Source organism: Vombatus ursinus, unplaced genomic scaffold, assembly GCF_900497805.2.
Source record: "Vombatus ursinus unplaced genomic scaffold, bare-nosed wombat genome assembly UNPS02005286.1, whole genome shotgun sequence".
NCBI lineage: Eukaryota > Metazoa > Chordata > Mammalia > Diprotodontia > Vombatidae > Vombatus > Vombatus ursinus.
Window position 1 is genome coordinate 6721756 of NW_020945064.1, and position 16297 is coordinate 6738052.

The 16297-nt window shown below is 49.0% G+C and overlaps 1 protein-coding gene across 2 annotated transcripts in view; it reads left to right on the plus strand.

Moving 5' to 3' along the window:
- The window catches only part of PIEZO1 (piezo type mechanosensitive ion channel component 1), a 169787-nt gene that overhangs the window by 89016 nt on the left and 64474 nt on the right, over positions 1-16297 (plus strand). For both annotated transcript variants that reach the window (XM_027846483.1, XM_027846491.1), the window contains exons 3-5: positions 9632-9754; positions 12417-12459; positions 12854-13007. In XM_027846483.1, the coding sequence (XP_027702284.1) occupies positions 9632-9754; positions 12417-12459; positions 12854-13007 (320 nt within the window). The remainder of the gene's footprint in view (positions 1-9631; positions 9755-12416; positions 12460-12853; positions 13008-16297) is intronic.

Consider the following 16297-nt stretch of genomic DNA (forward strand, 5'->3'; position numbering starts at 1 on the left):
CAATGGATAGAGTCTGGGCCTGGAGTCAGGAAGAGCCAAGTTCAAATCCAGCCTCAGAGGTGGGATTTGAACTTGTCTTCTTGACTCCAGGTCCAATGCCTTATCTACTCTACTGCCTTGGACTTAATTTCAGTATCTGTAAATGAAAGATTGGACCAGGTGACTCTCTGCTCTCTTTTGGCCTGTGAACCAAAGTTCAGACCCAATGAGAGACTCTGTGTCTTGTCAGTGAAGCAGTCCGGCTAAGGCTGGTGATGGAGAGGCCAAGAAAGACCTCTTGTGGAAGATGGGATTTGATCTGAGTCTTGAAGAAGCCAGGGGGTGGAGGTGAGGAATGAGGTCATCTCTAGCCCAGGAGACAGCTAGTGGAAAGGCATGGAGGGTGAGAGGGACAGTGGGTAGGCCAGGATGGCTGGATTGTGGTGCTCAGAAGGGACTAAGGGTTGGAGAGATAGCAAGGGGTCAGGTTGGGAAATCACAGCTTCTTTGAGGAACTGCAAGTCCCCTTTCTACCATCCACATGCATACTCCATGATGTTGCTCCTGTGGGAGAGTGGGAGTTTCCCATCAGTCCCCACTCCAGGGAGAAGGAAAGGGGATTGGAGGATTTGAAGGATGCTTCTTCGTCAGCTGAGTTAAGAGCTATACAGGCTCGTATCCCCAGAGACTTCTGTTTGTCTTAGATGTGTCCAGATGTGGTCTGTGGGATAGGCTGACACAATACCCGCATCTTTAAGACCAGGCAGGAAAGAGAGGTGTCAGCAAAGGCCTCTTTAGAGCTCTGGAAAACTCCAGGTCTGAGAGACGATGATAATCATTTGTTGTTCAGTTGTTTTGGTCATGTCCGACTCTGGGTGACCCCATTTGGGGTTTTCTTGGCAGAGATACTGGAGAGGTTTTCCATTTCCTTCTTTAGTCCACTTTGCAGATGAGGAAACTGAGGCAAAGAGGGTTAAGTGACTAGCCCAGGGTCATACAACTAGTATCTGAGGTCACAGTTGAACTCAGGGCTTCCTGACTCCAGGCCTGGAGCTCTATCCATTGCGCCACCTAACTACCGATGATAATCACAGCTCATGCTTACATCTGGATTGTTGCGCTATTCCTTCTGGTTGATCTCCCTAAGTCATCTCTTTCCTTAGTCCATCCTCCACTCAGCTGACAAAAGGACCTTCCTTAGGTGCAGGTCTGACCCTGTCACTTCCCCATTCAATAACCTTTAGTGGCTCCCTGTTCCCTCCAGGATCAAATATAACCCCACCTTGGCATTTAAAGCCCTTCACAACCTCTTTCCAGTCTTTCCAGTTTCCTTGCACTTTCATTTCTCCACAAACTCTATGATCCAGGGACACTGGCACTCTCACTGTTGCTTGTGGTCAGTGCTCCATCTTCTGTCACCCCTGCATTTCCACTGGCTTTCCCCCCAAGGCTGCATCCTGGCTTCTTGACGCTCAGCTCAAACCTCACCTTTGATGCTGACCTCCAGGCTGTTTCATGAACAAGCTCCATCTTTTAACTCCAGGCATTCTCTCTGGCTGTCTCACATGCCTAGAATGCCCTCCCATCTCATCTCTGCCTGCTCATCCCCTTGGCTTCCTTCCAGTCCCAACTCAAATCCCACCTTCTCCAGAAGCCTTCCCCAACCCCTCTTAATTCTAGTGTCTTCCCTCCCTTAATTATTTCCTATTTATCCTGTTCATAACTTGTTTGTACATATTTGTTTGCTTCTTGTCTCCCCCATTAGATTGTAAGCTCCTTGAAGGTAGGGACTGTCTTTTGCCTCTTTTTGTATCCCATGGGCTTAACACTGTGACTGGCACATGGTAGGCTCTTAAATGTTTATTGATTGACTTGTGTCTTAATCAATTATTAAACATTTCTTAAGCCCCTGGGTGGCACAGTAGATAGAGCACTGGGCTTGGAATCAGGAAGACTCATCTTCATGAGTTCAAATCCAGCCACAGACACTTACTAGCTATGTGACTGTAGGTGCTTCCGTTCCTCATCTATAAAAATGGGCTGGAGAAGAAAATGGCAAACTGCTCCAGTATCTTTGCCAAGAGAACTGCAAATAGGGTTACAGAGTCAGACTGAAACGACTCAACACTACCATCAATTACATGGCAGTCATTGAGTATACAAAAACCCATAAGGAGTTTTTAGTCTATCAGGAGAGAGAAAGAGAGAAGAGAGAGAGAGGGAGAGAGAGAGAGAGGGAGGGAGGGAGAGGGAGAGGGAGAGAGGACATGTATATATATTTATATACAGAAAGGTACTTTTGGTGGGGAGAGCATTAACAGGTTGGGTGATCAGGGAAGGCTTCATGTAGGAGGCTGTGCCTGAGATGAGTTTCAAGGCTCACCAAGTTCACTTTCCACATGGTTGAAGATCTCCCAGCATCTCAATCAGCAGATTCTCCTGATCTCATCCCACCCATCCCCCATCCCGCACCATGTTATCAGCCAGAGTGTTAGTAGTATTAATCCTGTACATACATACAGTGTTTTACATTTTTCATTAAGAGTTGAGTTTAATTCAACATTTACTAAGCACCTGCTGTGTTTAGGACACCATGCACTGCCTCAGAGGATATACAGCGTTTAGCCAGGACATAGTACTTGCCCACATGGAGCTTTCAGTCTAGTTGGAGGATATGACACAAACATAAATATCCATAATGGAGAATAATGTATACTAGGTGGCCGAGGATGGGCTAAGCCAAGATTTGGAGCTATATATGGTGGTTGAGAGAATGCTGTCACCTTGCTGCTGAGTTCTCAAAGGGATAAGTGCCCCTAGCTTCCAAAATCATGGATCTATGTGAAGAAAGAGTCTTGGACTTTGAATTCAAAGACCGGAGTTCAAGTCTGGCTCCGCTGCTAATTTACTGTGTGACCTTGGACAAGGACTGCTGCCTTCTGAGCCCTCTGTGTTCTCCTCTGCTAAGGGAAGGGATTGGATGAGGAAGCCTTGAAGGGCCCATCTGGCACCATTGCCTGGGATTCCCTTGCAGTTTCTGAGTTCTCTCATTCACTCCTTGGTGCTTGTGTGGGCTGGAGCAGAGGTGATTCGGGGGGGGGGCGGGGGGGTGGCGGCTCCCCGGGGGGGGGGGGGAGGCACGCTTCTACCTCTCCCTGGCCTGGGAGGACTTCAGAGTGAGCCCTCTCTGATGCTACAGACAGCCTCTGCCATGATGCCTCCAGTCTAGGATGTGGGAGCAATAGTCAAGAAGCTGTTAGCAGATGGGAGGGTGGAGATGGCTTCTGCCAGAAGACCCTTGGGAGGAGAAGAGGGAAGCTGGGTCCCTGTTTCCTTTAACACAAGAGCTGAAGTTGAAAACAGAAAAAATGAAAAAGACCACAAACCCATCTAGGTATTCCTTCCCTGGGCTGGAGCCTTCACTCTGGGACCTCTGCCCAGGAATTCTTGTATGTCCATTTTGCAGAGGGGTAAACTGAGACACAGAGTGGTGAGCAGCATTTGCAGAGCCACACAGTAGTGAGGCCCTGAATTTCTAAGTGAGTCTCCTAAACCACTACTCTTTTAATTGACTCAGGGATGGTGCCAGCCGACTTGGGCCTCACTGCCTTTCAAGCTGGTTCCTGTGGTTTGGGGCTGGGAACATCTTCCCGCGCTGTCTCTTTGAAATGGATGGGAAGAAAGAGGCGAGGGCCGGGATCCAGGCACATGTTGGTTGGGCATTGTTCCAGCTGTCCCAGCAGGAAGGGCCTGATTGGTGCCTGCAAACCCTTGGGAGTGGGTAGGAGACTGCACGCGCCTTTGTGTGGCACATATATAGAAACCCCAGGCTGCCCTGTGCCAAGCACAACACTGGGGAGGCAGGGAGGGGGGCTAAGAGAGAAGCAGACAGAAGGCCTCACCCAGAGGCTTTGCACTGAGTGTGCCAAGCTTCCCCTGGTCTCCTGAGGGCCTTTTTTGGGTCTCCAGGCTTCCAGGCTGGCACACTTTGAAGGGGCTTTGAGAGGGCAGGGCCTAGGAAGGGCAAAGCAGTGGCCTCCTACTCACTGTGAGGGGACAGGCTATCACAACTGAATTCAATTTTATTAAGTGCCCACTATGTGCATGACACCATGCTAAGCACTGGGTATACAGATGTCAAACAAACAAATGAAACCCAAAGAAGACAGCCCCTTCCCTGAAGGAGCTTATGTTCTCTTGAGGGGATAGAAGTAAATTTGAGTTAATTTAATGAGAGAAATTCAAAACCCAGGAGTCAGGAAAGGCTTCATCAAAGATGGGGCACCTGAACTGAGCCTTGAAGAAAGAGCCTCCTCCTTTGGAGGAGTCAAACGAGGAGAGGGGATGGGGTACAGTTGGAGGGGATGTGCAGCAGCAGAAGATGGAATGTTGAATCTGGGGACCAGCTAGCTGTCTTGTATGACTGAAAAGTGAGGTGTGTGAAGGGGAATAAGATATAATAAGGCTGTAAAGCTAGGTTGGAGCCAGGTGATGGAGGGTATTAAAAACCAGCTGGAGAAGCTTGTATTCTGTCCTAGAAGTGATGAGAAACCACTTTTTTAAATTGGGAGGTGACATGTTCAGGCCTGTGCTTAAGGAATCTGATGATTGGAGAGGTAAGAAACGGAAAGAATGGAGATGGATTAAGAAGCAATAAGGGTCCAGGTGAGAGGTGGTGAGGACCCAAGCTAGGGTGGTGGCTATGTGAGAGAAAGGGGGATGGATGTGAGAGGTGCCAGGGCAGTAGAATGATCATTGACTGGGGGGTAGAGGAGAAAGATCCAAGAGTCTGAGATGACCGTCACCAGAGAAAAAGAAATTCAGAGGAGGGCTGAGTTTGAAAGATGATGAGGACTTACATGAACTGATGCGCAGTGAAGCGAGCAGAACCAGGACAACACTGTACACAATAACAGTAATGTTGTACAATGATCAACTGTGAATGACTTAGCTGTTCCCAGCAATACAGTGATCCAAGACAATTCTAAAGGATTCATGATGAAAAATGCTATCCATTTCCAGAGAAAGAACTGATAGCATCTGAATGCAGATCAAAGTATACTTTTTTTTTTTAAACTTTATTATTCTTGGTGGGGTTTTTTGGTCTGCATTTTCTTTTGCAGCATGACCAATATGGAAATGTTTTGCATGACTGCACATGTATAATCTACATAAAATTGCTTGCCTTCTCAAGGAGGGGAGAAGGGAGGAAGAAAGAGAATTTGGAACTCAAATTTTTTAAAAAAAGAATGTTAAAAAAATTTGTTTACATGTAATGGAAAAAAAAGTAAAATAAAAATAAAATGTTAAAAAAAAAGAAAGATGACGAGTTCACTTTTGGACATGCTAATGAGATGTCCAAGAGGAGATGTCTAGCAGGCAGTTAGTGATTTGGGATTGGAGATCAAGGGGGAAATGAGGGCTACAGAGTTGGGAAGTCAGAGGGTAGTTAAATTAAGCCTAGGGAATCAATGCATGAGATCACTAAGGGGAGAGAATTTCAAAGGGAATAAAGAAGCCTCAGGACAAAATCTTGGGGTGAGAGGACACCCATGTTTAGGAGGTAGAAGATGGATTAAGTTCCAGCAAAGGAGACTGGAAAGTAGTGGTCAGACAGATAGGAACAATGGGAACAAAGTCTTGGAGACTAAGAAAGGAAAAGTTAGTTAGTCATTCATTAACTCATTCAATGAGTCTATCCAAGAGGAAGAGGTAGTTAAGGTATCTGAAGATAAGAAGTTAGAAGCTGAGGACTCATAAAAGCCCATTGGATTTCACTGAATCTCAGGGTTGAAAGAATCCTATCACCAAACTCATACCTGAATAAGAACCATCTCTAAAACGTGCCCAACAAGCGTCCATCCTGCTTTTGCTTGAGAAGGGGAGCCCACAATCTCCCAAAGCAGTCTGTCCCACTTTTGTATAATGCTAATGGTTAGACTTATCTTTCTTTGTTTTTCAGTTCTGCCTGACTCTTCTTGCCGCCATTTAGGTTTTCTTGGGAAAGATACCAGAGTGGTTTGCCATTTCCTTCTCCAGTTCATTTGACAGATGAGGAAACTGAGGCAAATAGGGTTAAATAACTTACCCAGGGTCACACAGCTAGCAAGTGTCTGAGATTTCAACCCAGGGCTGTCATGACTCCTTTTGAGTATTCAGTCCTCTTAATCCACACCCCCTTCTCCAACTTTTTCATACAAATTGCTGTTTGGCAACTCCTCCCTCCTCTCTTCCTTAGGAAATTGATTTTATGAGCCCAAGTGTAAGACTTTACATTTATCCCATTAGATTTCATCTTATTACATTCGTCCTAGCATTCTATCCTATCAGGTCTTTTTGGTTCTGAATATTGTCCAACTGGTGTTAGTCCTTCTCCCTGATTTTTGCGTCATCTACATTGAATATGTGTATTATCTCTGCCTTTCTCCAAGTCACTGATAAAATTGTTCATCAGTGCTAAGCACAGATCTAGTGTCTTCTCAAGTTTCATTGGTAACCTCTTTTGTTTGTTTTTCTCATGATACTTATAAAAAATTCAACTAATTTTTTTTAATGAACAAACATGTATTTTTTCTTTCTCCTAGTTAAAAAGAGAAACCACATAAGTAAAAAGGAAATAGAAAAACAAAGCCCAGGTAACAAATATGCATAATCAAGCAAAATTAATTCTCCCACTGACTATGACCGAGAAATACATATGTCTTGATCTGCTCTCTGAGTCATTGGTAACCTTTGAGAAAATGTTTCAGAAGAGCTGAAGGGTCTGAAGCCAGATGAATAGGTTGAGAAGCGAGAAAGTAGAGGTAGTGGGTGTAGACAACTCTTTCTAGGAGTTTGGCAGTGAAAAGGAGGAAAGTGCAGAATAATTGTTTGAGGGTGTGGCAGGGTCAAATGAAGGTTTTTTTTTTTTTTTAAAGGATGAACTAGACCTGTAGAGAGTTATCCTGCCCTCCTCCTGAGTGACTGCACCAGAAAAGAGAATCATGGAGTTAGAGAGTCATAGGGTCCAACCTCTTCCCTTTGCAGACAAGGAAGCAAAGGCCAGGGAAGGGAAAGGATTTATCCATTAGGGCCAGGATTTGAAAATCCTGCTTTTCTGACTCCAAATCCAGGGCTTTTCCCATCAGACCCTGCTGCCTTTCAAGTATCCATGAGGATGCTTAGATTGGTTGTTTTTCCAGTTGTTAGCCTCAAAGGTCAGGGACTTATCTAAAACAGTCCCCAGTTTTCCCAATAACCCTATATGGGTCTGTCATCCAAAAATACACTTAAAACTTTAGAAAGAACACCAGATTTAGAATTAAGCAATTTGTATTTTAGTCTGAGTTCTGCTTATAGTGAGACCTTAGGCAAGATACTTCCTTTCTCTGGGCCTCAGTTTCCACCTTTGTAAAAAGAGAGGGTGAGGTTAGATGACACCTAAGGGACATTCCAGTCTAGCATTCCATGGATCTTTGATCTCTCCTAGGGAAGAGCATGTGTTTGTGTGTATGTGTGTGTGTGTGTGTGTGTGTGTGTGTGTGTGTGTGTATGTGTTCAGGATCACAAATTGAGAGCCAGAAGGGACCTTTGAGTCCACAGAGTCCGATCCTGTCACTTTTCTGAGGAAGATGAGGGTTGAAGTGACCTGAGGCGGGGAGGTGACTTGCCCAGGTTATTCTGAGGAAGGATTTGAACTCTAGTCTGATACCACATCTACAACTCCATCCATCATGGCACCTGGTCCAGCACTGGCCCTTCTGTGGAACGTCAAAGTTGGGAGGTGGGGGTGGGGGTGTTGAAGAGAACTCGAGATTATTGGAGAGACACAAAGAGGGAGGGAGGGGTCCAGGGCATTATAAAGTCCCTCCAGACTACCCCCCTAACAAATTCTTAGAAGCGCACTCAGACTGAGTTTTCTACATGTGCTACAGCACCCTCTGCTGGTCTGCAGAGGTAACAGCTCAAACTAGCCGGCCCTCCTGGCTGATCTTTGTCTACCCAAAGATTTGAACCTGGATTCTTCTTCTGTCTCCAGGGACTACAAAGGGGAAGAGGTTGTGTGACCCTGAGCAAATCTCAAGTTCAAGCCGTTCCTCAGACATTAGCTGCGTGACCCTGCTGAAGTCATAGCCTCTGCCTCAGTTTCCTCATCTGTAACTGGAAGGGGTTGGACTCTGAGAACCCTTCCAGGTACACGGCTCTGATCCAGTGAACCTATGACTGACACGGTCACACAGACCCTGATGAGGAGTGGAGATAGGGTAGAGCATCCTGAACTTGCAGTCAGAAAATTGGGACTGGGGTTTCTTACTCTGAAATTTACCTTGAGCAAGGACACCTCTACCTCTCTGAAAGTTGATTTCTGGGGCAGCTGGGTGGCACAGGGGATAAAGCACTGGCCCTGGAGTCAGGCAGACCTGAGTTCAAATCCATCCTCAGAAACTTACTAATTGCGTGACCCTGAGCAAGTCACTTAACCCCAATTGCCCTCCCCCCAAAACCCCTCAATTTCCTCACCAGTGAAATGGTGATGGTAATATTTGTCCTTCCCACCTCAAAGGGCTGTTGTATGTGAGTCAGTATGCTATAAAAATGTGAGAAGCCCCCTTACTCTGCAGTGAGGCAGCTGAGACCCAGAGAGGTCGGATGCCCAGGGTCACATGGCCAGTGAACAAAGGATTGTTCAGGACTCATTAATTTATTCACAAGCATTTAATTAAGCTTCCACTAGGTGCAAGGTGCATGCAGCTCAAGGCACATGTAATACAAGGAGGCATACCATCTACACCCTGCCCTCATGAAGCTTATGGTCTAATCAGGGGGGAAAGTGTATATATTAATAATGCATTGTGTGTGTTCTCTGCTACCCTGGGTGTGTCACAGCCTCCCTGGATCATAGACTTGTAGCTGGAAGGGTGCTTAGAAGCCATTGGGTCTAGTCTCCTTTACTTCCAGATGAGGAAACTGAGGCCCAGAGAGGTTAAACAATTTGCCCAGGGTCACCCAGCTAGGCAGTGTCTGAGGCATGATTTGGCCTCAGGCCTTCCTCCCTGCACTATCCTGGCCTGTCTACCATGCTGCTACTTTTCTCAGCCTCCGCTTGAAGACCTCAAGTGAGGCGAGAATTCACTCCCTAGCCAAGGAACCCATTTACTTTTGGCCATCCACGATTGTGGTCCTTAATGGCCGCCAAAATCTCCCTCTCTGAAAATTCCACCCGTCACTCCTAGTTTTGTCTTTTGGGGCCAAGGAGAACAGATTGAATCCTTTTTTTCCATGTGATAATCCTTCAAATACTTAAAAGACAGAAATCAGGTCCCCCTCCTTCCCTTGCACCCCCCCCCAAATCTTTTCTCCAAGTTAAACCTCCTGGCTCCTTTGCTTGCTTCTCAGATGATAGGGCTTCGGCCTCTTGGAGATCCCCCTTTGGGCAAAGCGCTACCTTGTTGGTGTTCCTCTGATACATATTGAGCTTGCAGTCCACTGAAACCCCCAGAACGGTTTTGGTTTTGGTTTTATTTTCTGCAAAAGCTTGTCTAGTGACACCTACCGGGCCTGCATGTGTGCCTTTGGGCGGCAGAGGGCCCAAACCCAACCTTTGATGGCCCGGCTGGGCTCCATATCACAGTGTCTTTCTTCCATTCCTCCCCCACCCCCACCTGTCTTCCAGGTTCCACGGGTCACCTCCTTCGAGCCCTCCTGTGCACCAGCGTCCTCTTCGTCGTTGCTCACGTTGCCTTTCAGATATGTCTGCACACAGTGCCTGGCCTGGATGAGCACCTGGGAACCAACTGTGAGTAGCCCGGGTCTTGGGAGAGTCAGGAATAGGGGAGCTAATGGGAAGACCAGGGGAGGGATTCCTCCTCCCAGATCTGGCCCCTGGGGGAAGTCCTCAGACTGCCCCTCACCAGCATCTTGGCTGTGCTGCTAGAGTTAGGCCACGGCTTGACAGAGCCGAGGGAGGGGCCCTGGGACTGGGGAGGTGGGAGATATCAGGATGCTTCAGGGACACAGGGAGGCCTCAGTCCCGGGTGACAGCGGCATAGAGGACAGAGCCTTTCCTGGGCCGTAGCTGATCCTTGGGCTCTGCTCAATCCGTGAAATGGTTCTTAGTGGGATCTGGGCCTGCAGGAGCTAGGATCCGGTCTGCTGCACCTCTGGAATTCTCTTGGACAAGGTTGGGGTAGGAGGGGGAGGGAGGCAGAAAAGAAGGATCAGGTCCAATGACCTCTAGACCCATCCTGCACTTCCTGGACAGAGATGACCTCAAGACCTACTTCCCCCACCCGCCCCTCCTGGACCACTGAGGTAGTCACCACTGCCTTCTCAGAGGCTGCTTGGGGGGTGGTCTCAATGGAGAGGTATTTTGAGAATGTGCAGTCCCAAGTCCGGGCTCCAGTCCCCCTCCCTTCCCCTTTCCTCCTCTCCCCAGCTCTCTGTCCCCTTTCCCTAGACCCAGCACTTATCCCGCTGTGCCTGCCCAGCTCCTCCCCCCACCCCCTGCCCCAAGAAGACTCAGAGAGGCAAACAAGGATCCCAGCTGCTCCTGGCATCTTACTGGGGGGCTCTGGCCCTCCCTCCCCACCCCATCCCTGTATAGACTCCAACCTAATATGGACCTTCATGGAAAGCCAGGCAACGATTTATGGTGGCTCCGTATGTGGCGAGCTCTAAACACTCCCAATAATAACCCAGCTCTGCCCATCCCAAGTGGCCTCCCCATTCCTGTGTCATGAGAGGACCCTAGGAGGGGTCTGCTCATGCAGCACTAGATGGCTTGGGAGGGCAGGGGAGAAATAATCCCCCAGCCCCAAGTAGAGTCCTGTTATAACCTCCGACTTTTCCAGCTGCCCTATTCTGGCATCCACCCCATCTCGGAGACATTGATTCAACCCCTGGGGACCCAGCTGGCTACTGTGCAGTCTCACAGAATGTGAGAGCAGGGAGGGCCTTTTGACTATATAATGTCGGGGCAAGGAGAGAGACCAAAGAACTCAGAATGTCAGGGCTAAAAGGGACTTTAGAACCCAGAATGTGAGGGCTAAGAGAGACCTTAAAAGATAAAATTCAAAGAACAAAGGGATATTAGAACACAGAACACAAAATGTCAGGGCTGGGAGGGACCTTAGAACATGTCATGTCAGAATTAGAAGAGAGCTTAGAACCTAGAATGTCAGTGCTAGGAGAGATCTTAGAACAAAGACTGATAGAACTAGAAGGAACATTAGAACATAGAACATCGGGGCTGGGAGAGACCTTAGAACATATTGGCAGAGCAAAAAGAGGCTTGAGAGCAGGGACCATGAAACACAGAATGGCAGGTCTGGGAGAGACCTTAGAACATGGGATGTCGGAGGTGGGAGGGACCATAGAACACAGAATGCCGAGTATGGGAGAGACATTGGAACATGAGATTTCAGAGCTGGGAGGGACCTTAGAATATAGACTAACAGGGCTGGGAAGGACTCTAGAGGTCCTCTAGCTTAACCTTCTCCCCATACAGTTTTTACAGAGAAAGGGGCTGAGGTCCAGACAGAGAGCTGTGGCTCTTGCCCTCACAGAATCAAGATTGGCCACCTAGACCCAGAAATGAACCCTGTTCCCATCTGTGAAGCTTCCTTATCTCCATTTGTAGCCCTCCTATACCTGTTTGCTGCATGGCCCCCATCTCCTGTTCTCTGACACCCAACATTCTAACTTAGAGCTCCTCTTGAAACCCCCAGTTCCACACGTTCCAAGGAAGGACGGCTCGGCTTAGATCCATCTAGTACATCGCACTTATTGAACCTTTAACTTTTCAAAGTGTTTTCCCCGCTGTTATCTCGTTGGATTCTCACAATAAATGGGTGAATGGTGTGCCCATCATACAGATGAGGAGAGACAGAAGCCCAGAGAAGTTCCATAGTGACTTAGTAGGAGAGCCAGCATTTGAATGCAGGGTCCTTGAATAGCCGCTCATTGCGCTACGTGGTCTCCCCTGTCCTCAGCGCTTCAGATCCCCCTACCCAAGTCCTTCAGGGAACAGCAAGGGAAGGAAGAAGCAACGTGATCTAGTGGGGGATCTGAATTCCAGTCCTGGTTCTGTTAAGGGACCCTTGGGATCAGAGCTAATCACAGAGTCAAAGGGCTCACTTAAAGAAGGAAGGGGATGAAAAAATGTATGACCTTGGGAAAATCTCATCAGCTCACTGAGCCTCAGTTTCTTTATCTGTAAACTGAGAGTCCCGGAGACACTCCAGTGTTGACTCTGGCTGCCCTCACCTCTGGCCAAGGTTGACTCCTTGGTGCCTTTGGAGTGTTCTGGGAGCCCGTGGCCTCTCCTTTGCCAGGTGCCATGATAGTCACCAGCCAGAGAGCTGTGGGTGGAGGAAAGGATAATCAGGATGGTTGGTGTTCCTGCTAGGGGTAAGGAAAGAGCCCATCCAGATAACCTTGGCCTCTCTGTTCCCTTGTAGGCAGTTCCTGGGAGATCCTGTCCTATCATGTGGGAGTCACCAGGTAAGAGGATCCTCTCTGTGCCTGCCCTGTTCCCACAGGAATATCTCTCCCCACTGATGCCTTATGGCAAGATGTCTCCTACTCACAACTCTACCCATCCTTGAAGTCTTACTTCAAATGGCCACCTCCTCCAGGAAGCCTTCCTTGACTTCTCCCAGTGAAGCTTTGGTTCCAATCCACACTGACATCTGTTGGCTCTTAGAGGGTCTGGATGGCATTTTAGACTACAATGAGACATTTATGCTGTGGTTGCTACATGGTCCTTGGGCTCTTCTCATTTCTTGATCTCCCAGGGGGAGGTCCCTATCCTGGTCCTGACATGACCCCCCCCCCATCTGAGAGCTTCCTGGGCCACTGCGCGTTACCCAGCTTGACATACTTCAAACCCTTACAGGCTGAACCTGGATGACATCCCCAATACCCTTCGTTTGGTGGCCCCAGACCTGGGCATCCTTGTGGTCTCCTCTATCTGCTTGGGCCTCTATAACCGCCTTGTGAAGAAGGCCCGCCAAGCCCGGCGCTCAATGGTCGCAGAGCCACAGGAGCAGGTGCGTTGGGGCTCCTGGTTTGGATTCTAGAATGCCTGTTGGGAAGGCATGGAGACTCCATGGACTGGGAAGGGTGGGGTCTAGAATGCTCTAGCTCTTGGTTAGGCTTGAGAACTCTGAGTGCTAGCTAGACCTCTTGGGTGCTGGGATTGGGTAAGCATGGGTTGAAGTTTCCAGAGCTTGAATGAATCTAGATTTTCCAGCACTCAGGTTCTCTCAAGCAGATTAAATGATATTGGATTTGGTTCTAGGGATATGGTGAAGGAGGGTTCTAGATCCTTGCAGGGTATGGGTCTAGAGGAAACCAGATGCTGGCTTACACCTGCATGTATTTAGGCATTCTAGAGTTCTCATGAGCCCAAGATCCTAGAACCACTGGAAAGTTTTGAAGCCTGGGAGTCTGAAAGGTGGGAAAGGCAGCAATCAGAACTCCCAGGACTCAACCTTGACATTCTTTCCTGGGGGAGGGGGGGCGGTGCTAATTACTGTAATCCCTCACATTCATATGTGCCATTAATTATTCAGGGGCCCAGACCAGAAAGTGGGTATGGTTCAGGGCAAACCCATCCCCAGTGCTGAGAAGCATATCTCAAAGCCTCCAGACTTTGGGGGTCAGGAGAATGTGAAGGAAGCGAGGAACCTTTGCTATTTCATTACTAAGCATTTTCGGCTGCCCAGGTGCTCCTGAGATGGCCTGGGATTCTCTCATCCCAGTACTCCTGGGACTGGAGCATAGTCAGGACCCAATGACTACAACATCTCCCTAAACCGCCCCCTCTCCAGCCTTGTATTGCAAGCAAATCTTCCCTAATCCCCTAATCGTCCTCATCTCTTCTTTTCACTGTTCTTTTGATCTTCTACGCTCAGAGCAGAGCGGGATGGACAGTCTCACGGTCCAGCTCATGAGAGTGTCCCTGCCTGGCCTCCACCTTTCTCCCGCACCCCACCCAAAAAGCAGCCTTCCCTGAAAACCACATGAAGGAAAACCCAACCACTGCCATGACTCATCCCCGTGGCCTTGGGCACGGCCTTTTTCCCCCGTGCCAACAGCCGGCTCCTTCGGGCCCACAGTGGCCAGCCAACTGGCTCTGGTGTTCCCCCTGGCCTTGGAATCAGCAGCTGCTTCTCACCCAGGAAGGGACTGGGCATCAGCCTGTTGAGATAGGATTCTTGCTGGGCTCTGTCAGCTAAGAGTAGAGAGCCTGTGAGAAGGTCTGGGAATGCTCGCTTTGGAGTCAGCAGGCACACTACCTGTCTCCTTCATCATGGTACTATTACTCCTGTTATCTTGTGGCCGAAGCCTGCCCCCTAGCTCCTAGCTCCGGGTTCTGCCCCTTCCGCCCGTCCTTTTCCCTCCATCTCTGAGTCACTCAAAGCCATGACACACACCAGAGCATCTGGTCCAGGCAGGACAGCGTCCTCTACAGAAATAACAATAAACAGCAGACCGCTGACCCCCAAACCCATCTCCCTCCCCCAGTCCAGCACGTGCCAGACACTCCTTATTCTCCTACTCCCGGGACCTTCCTCTCCCGTCTTTGATCAAAGTGACAGAAGATCTTGCCTGAACCAGCAAGACCGGCTTCCCCCACGGCCTGATCCCCCCAGGCTGCCCCCAAAGCTAGCTGCCTTTCAGAGACTCGAGCCTCAGTTTCCCCATTTGTGAACGGAGGATGATACTATTTGCATTTACTTATTTCACAAACTGGTTGTGGAGCAAGCCCTCACAAAATAAGTGTCCTATAAACTGTATATATAATTATAATTATTGTTGTTATTATTACCAACATTATTGTTGGAGTCAGTTGTTACTGACTCCGGCTGGGAGTCAGTAAACATGGGTTTCTGTCCTGGCTGTGTTTCTTCTGTGGGAGCCTTGAGCAAGTTTTGAAGCTCAGTTTCTTTCTCTGTTCGTTAGGGGCTGGATGGGGAGGGTGCTGCATTTAGAGGCAGCCTGCTATAGTGTCTATAATGCTGAACCTGGGGTCAGGAGGGCCTTGGTTTGGGTCCCACTTCAGCCTCTTGTAGCCGTGTGACCCTGACCGATTCACTTCAACTCAGTGGGCCTCAGTTTCCTCATCTGTAAAAGAGGGGCAGTTAGACTGTGATGCAAACAATGAGAGAGAGAGGGGAGGTATCAGGCTTACTCAGGATGACTTGGGTTTGAATCCGGACTCCAACGCTTACCAGCGGTGAAACCCTAGGCAAGTTTCTTTCTGTCAGTAACAGTGTATACATGACCCTCTCACATTCCCCTACCTAGGTGAGCAGGGGATAGGGGCTGGGGATGGCGGAAGAGGTGTAGAGAATTCCAGCTCTCTTTCCTTCCCAAGCCAGAGCCTGGAAGCTTGCCTCATAGCCCTGTACTTTTTTTCCCTTTATGCCCACTTGCCAGCACCACCCACATTTTGCCCACCCCACCCCTCCGAGTGATCCCAGAAAACCTAGACTGGGCACAGGAGGAGCCCAGGGGGCATCTGGTCCAGCTGAAATAAAGGACAGAGGGTGGGCTGCTGCTGCCCCCTCAGCCCCTCACCCCGCCCCAGGGGCAGGCTTGTTGCCTCTTTCCTAGTGTTCCAGGCTACTCACCCCCATCCCAACACACACACACACACTCATACACACACACACACACACACACACACACACACACACACACCCCTTCATCCTCCTCTGCATGCCTCATAAACATGACTCAGAGGTCCACGGAGAGGGCTCCTCCTCTTCCACCTCCTCCTGGTTACCAGTTTGACAGGCAACAAACAGACCAAAGAACAGAGGTTACATTATAGGAAGCCTGGCCAGCTGCACCATGCTGCTGAAGCCCTGGGAGGTGGAGAGTTACAGGGTTCAAGGGTCTCCCATTTCCTCCTCCTCTGCTCCAGGTAGCCCCTACTTAGAGGCGAAGAGGAAGGAGAGGGATGAAAAGACGAGAACATTCCATCCCCCTCCCTTAGGTGCACCCAACTCTGAAATCCATAGGAATCATGCCCCCAGAGGGTGTTCCCTCCCCAAGGTCCTGCCCTGGACTGAGATTGGCGGGTTCAACACCCACGCTTTCAGGCAGGTTAGAAAGAACTGTCTGTGTCCAAAGCTTTGGAGCCTGTGGAAAGCCCAGGCCCCCTGGGAGTGATGAGAGGAGTCCTTTAAATGTTACAGAATACTTCCACTGTTTGAGATCTCCCAGCATCCCATTGCCTACTAGCCCCCCATTATCTGAGGACAGCAGGGAGAATGAGAGGACCAGGGTTTGAATCCCTTTGACCGTGGTCAAGTTACTTTCGGGGGGG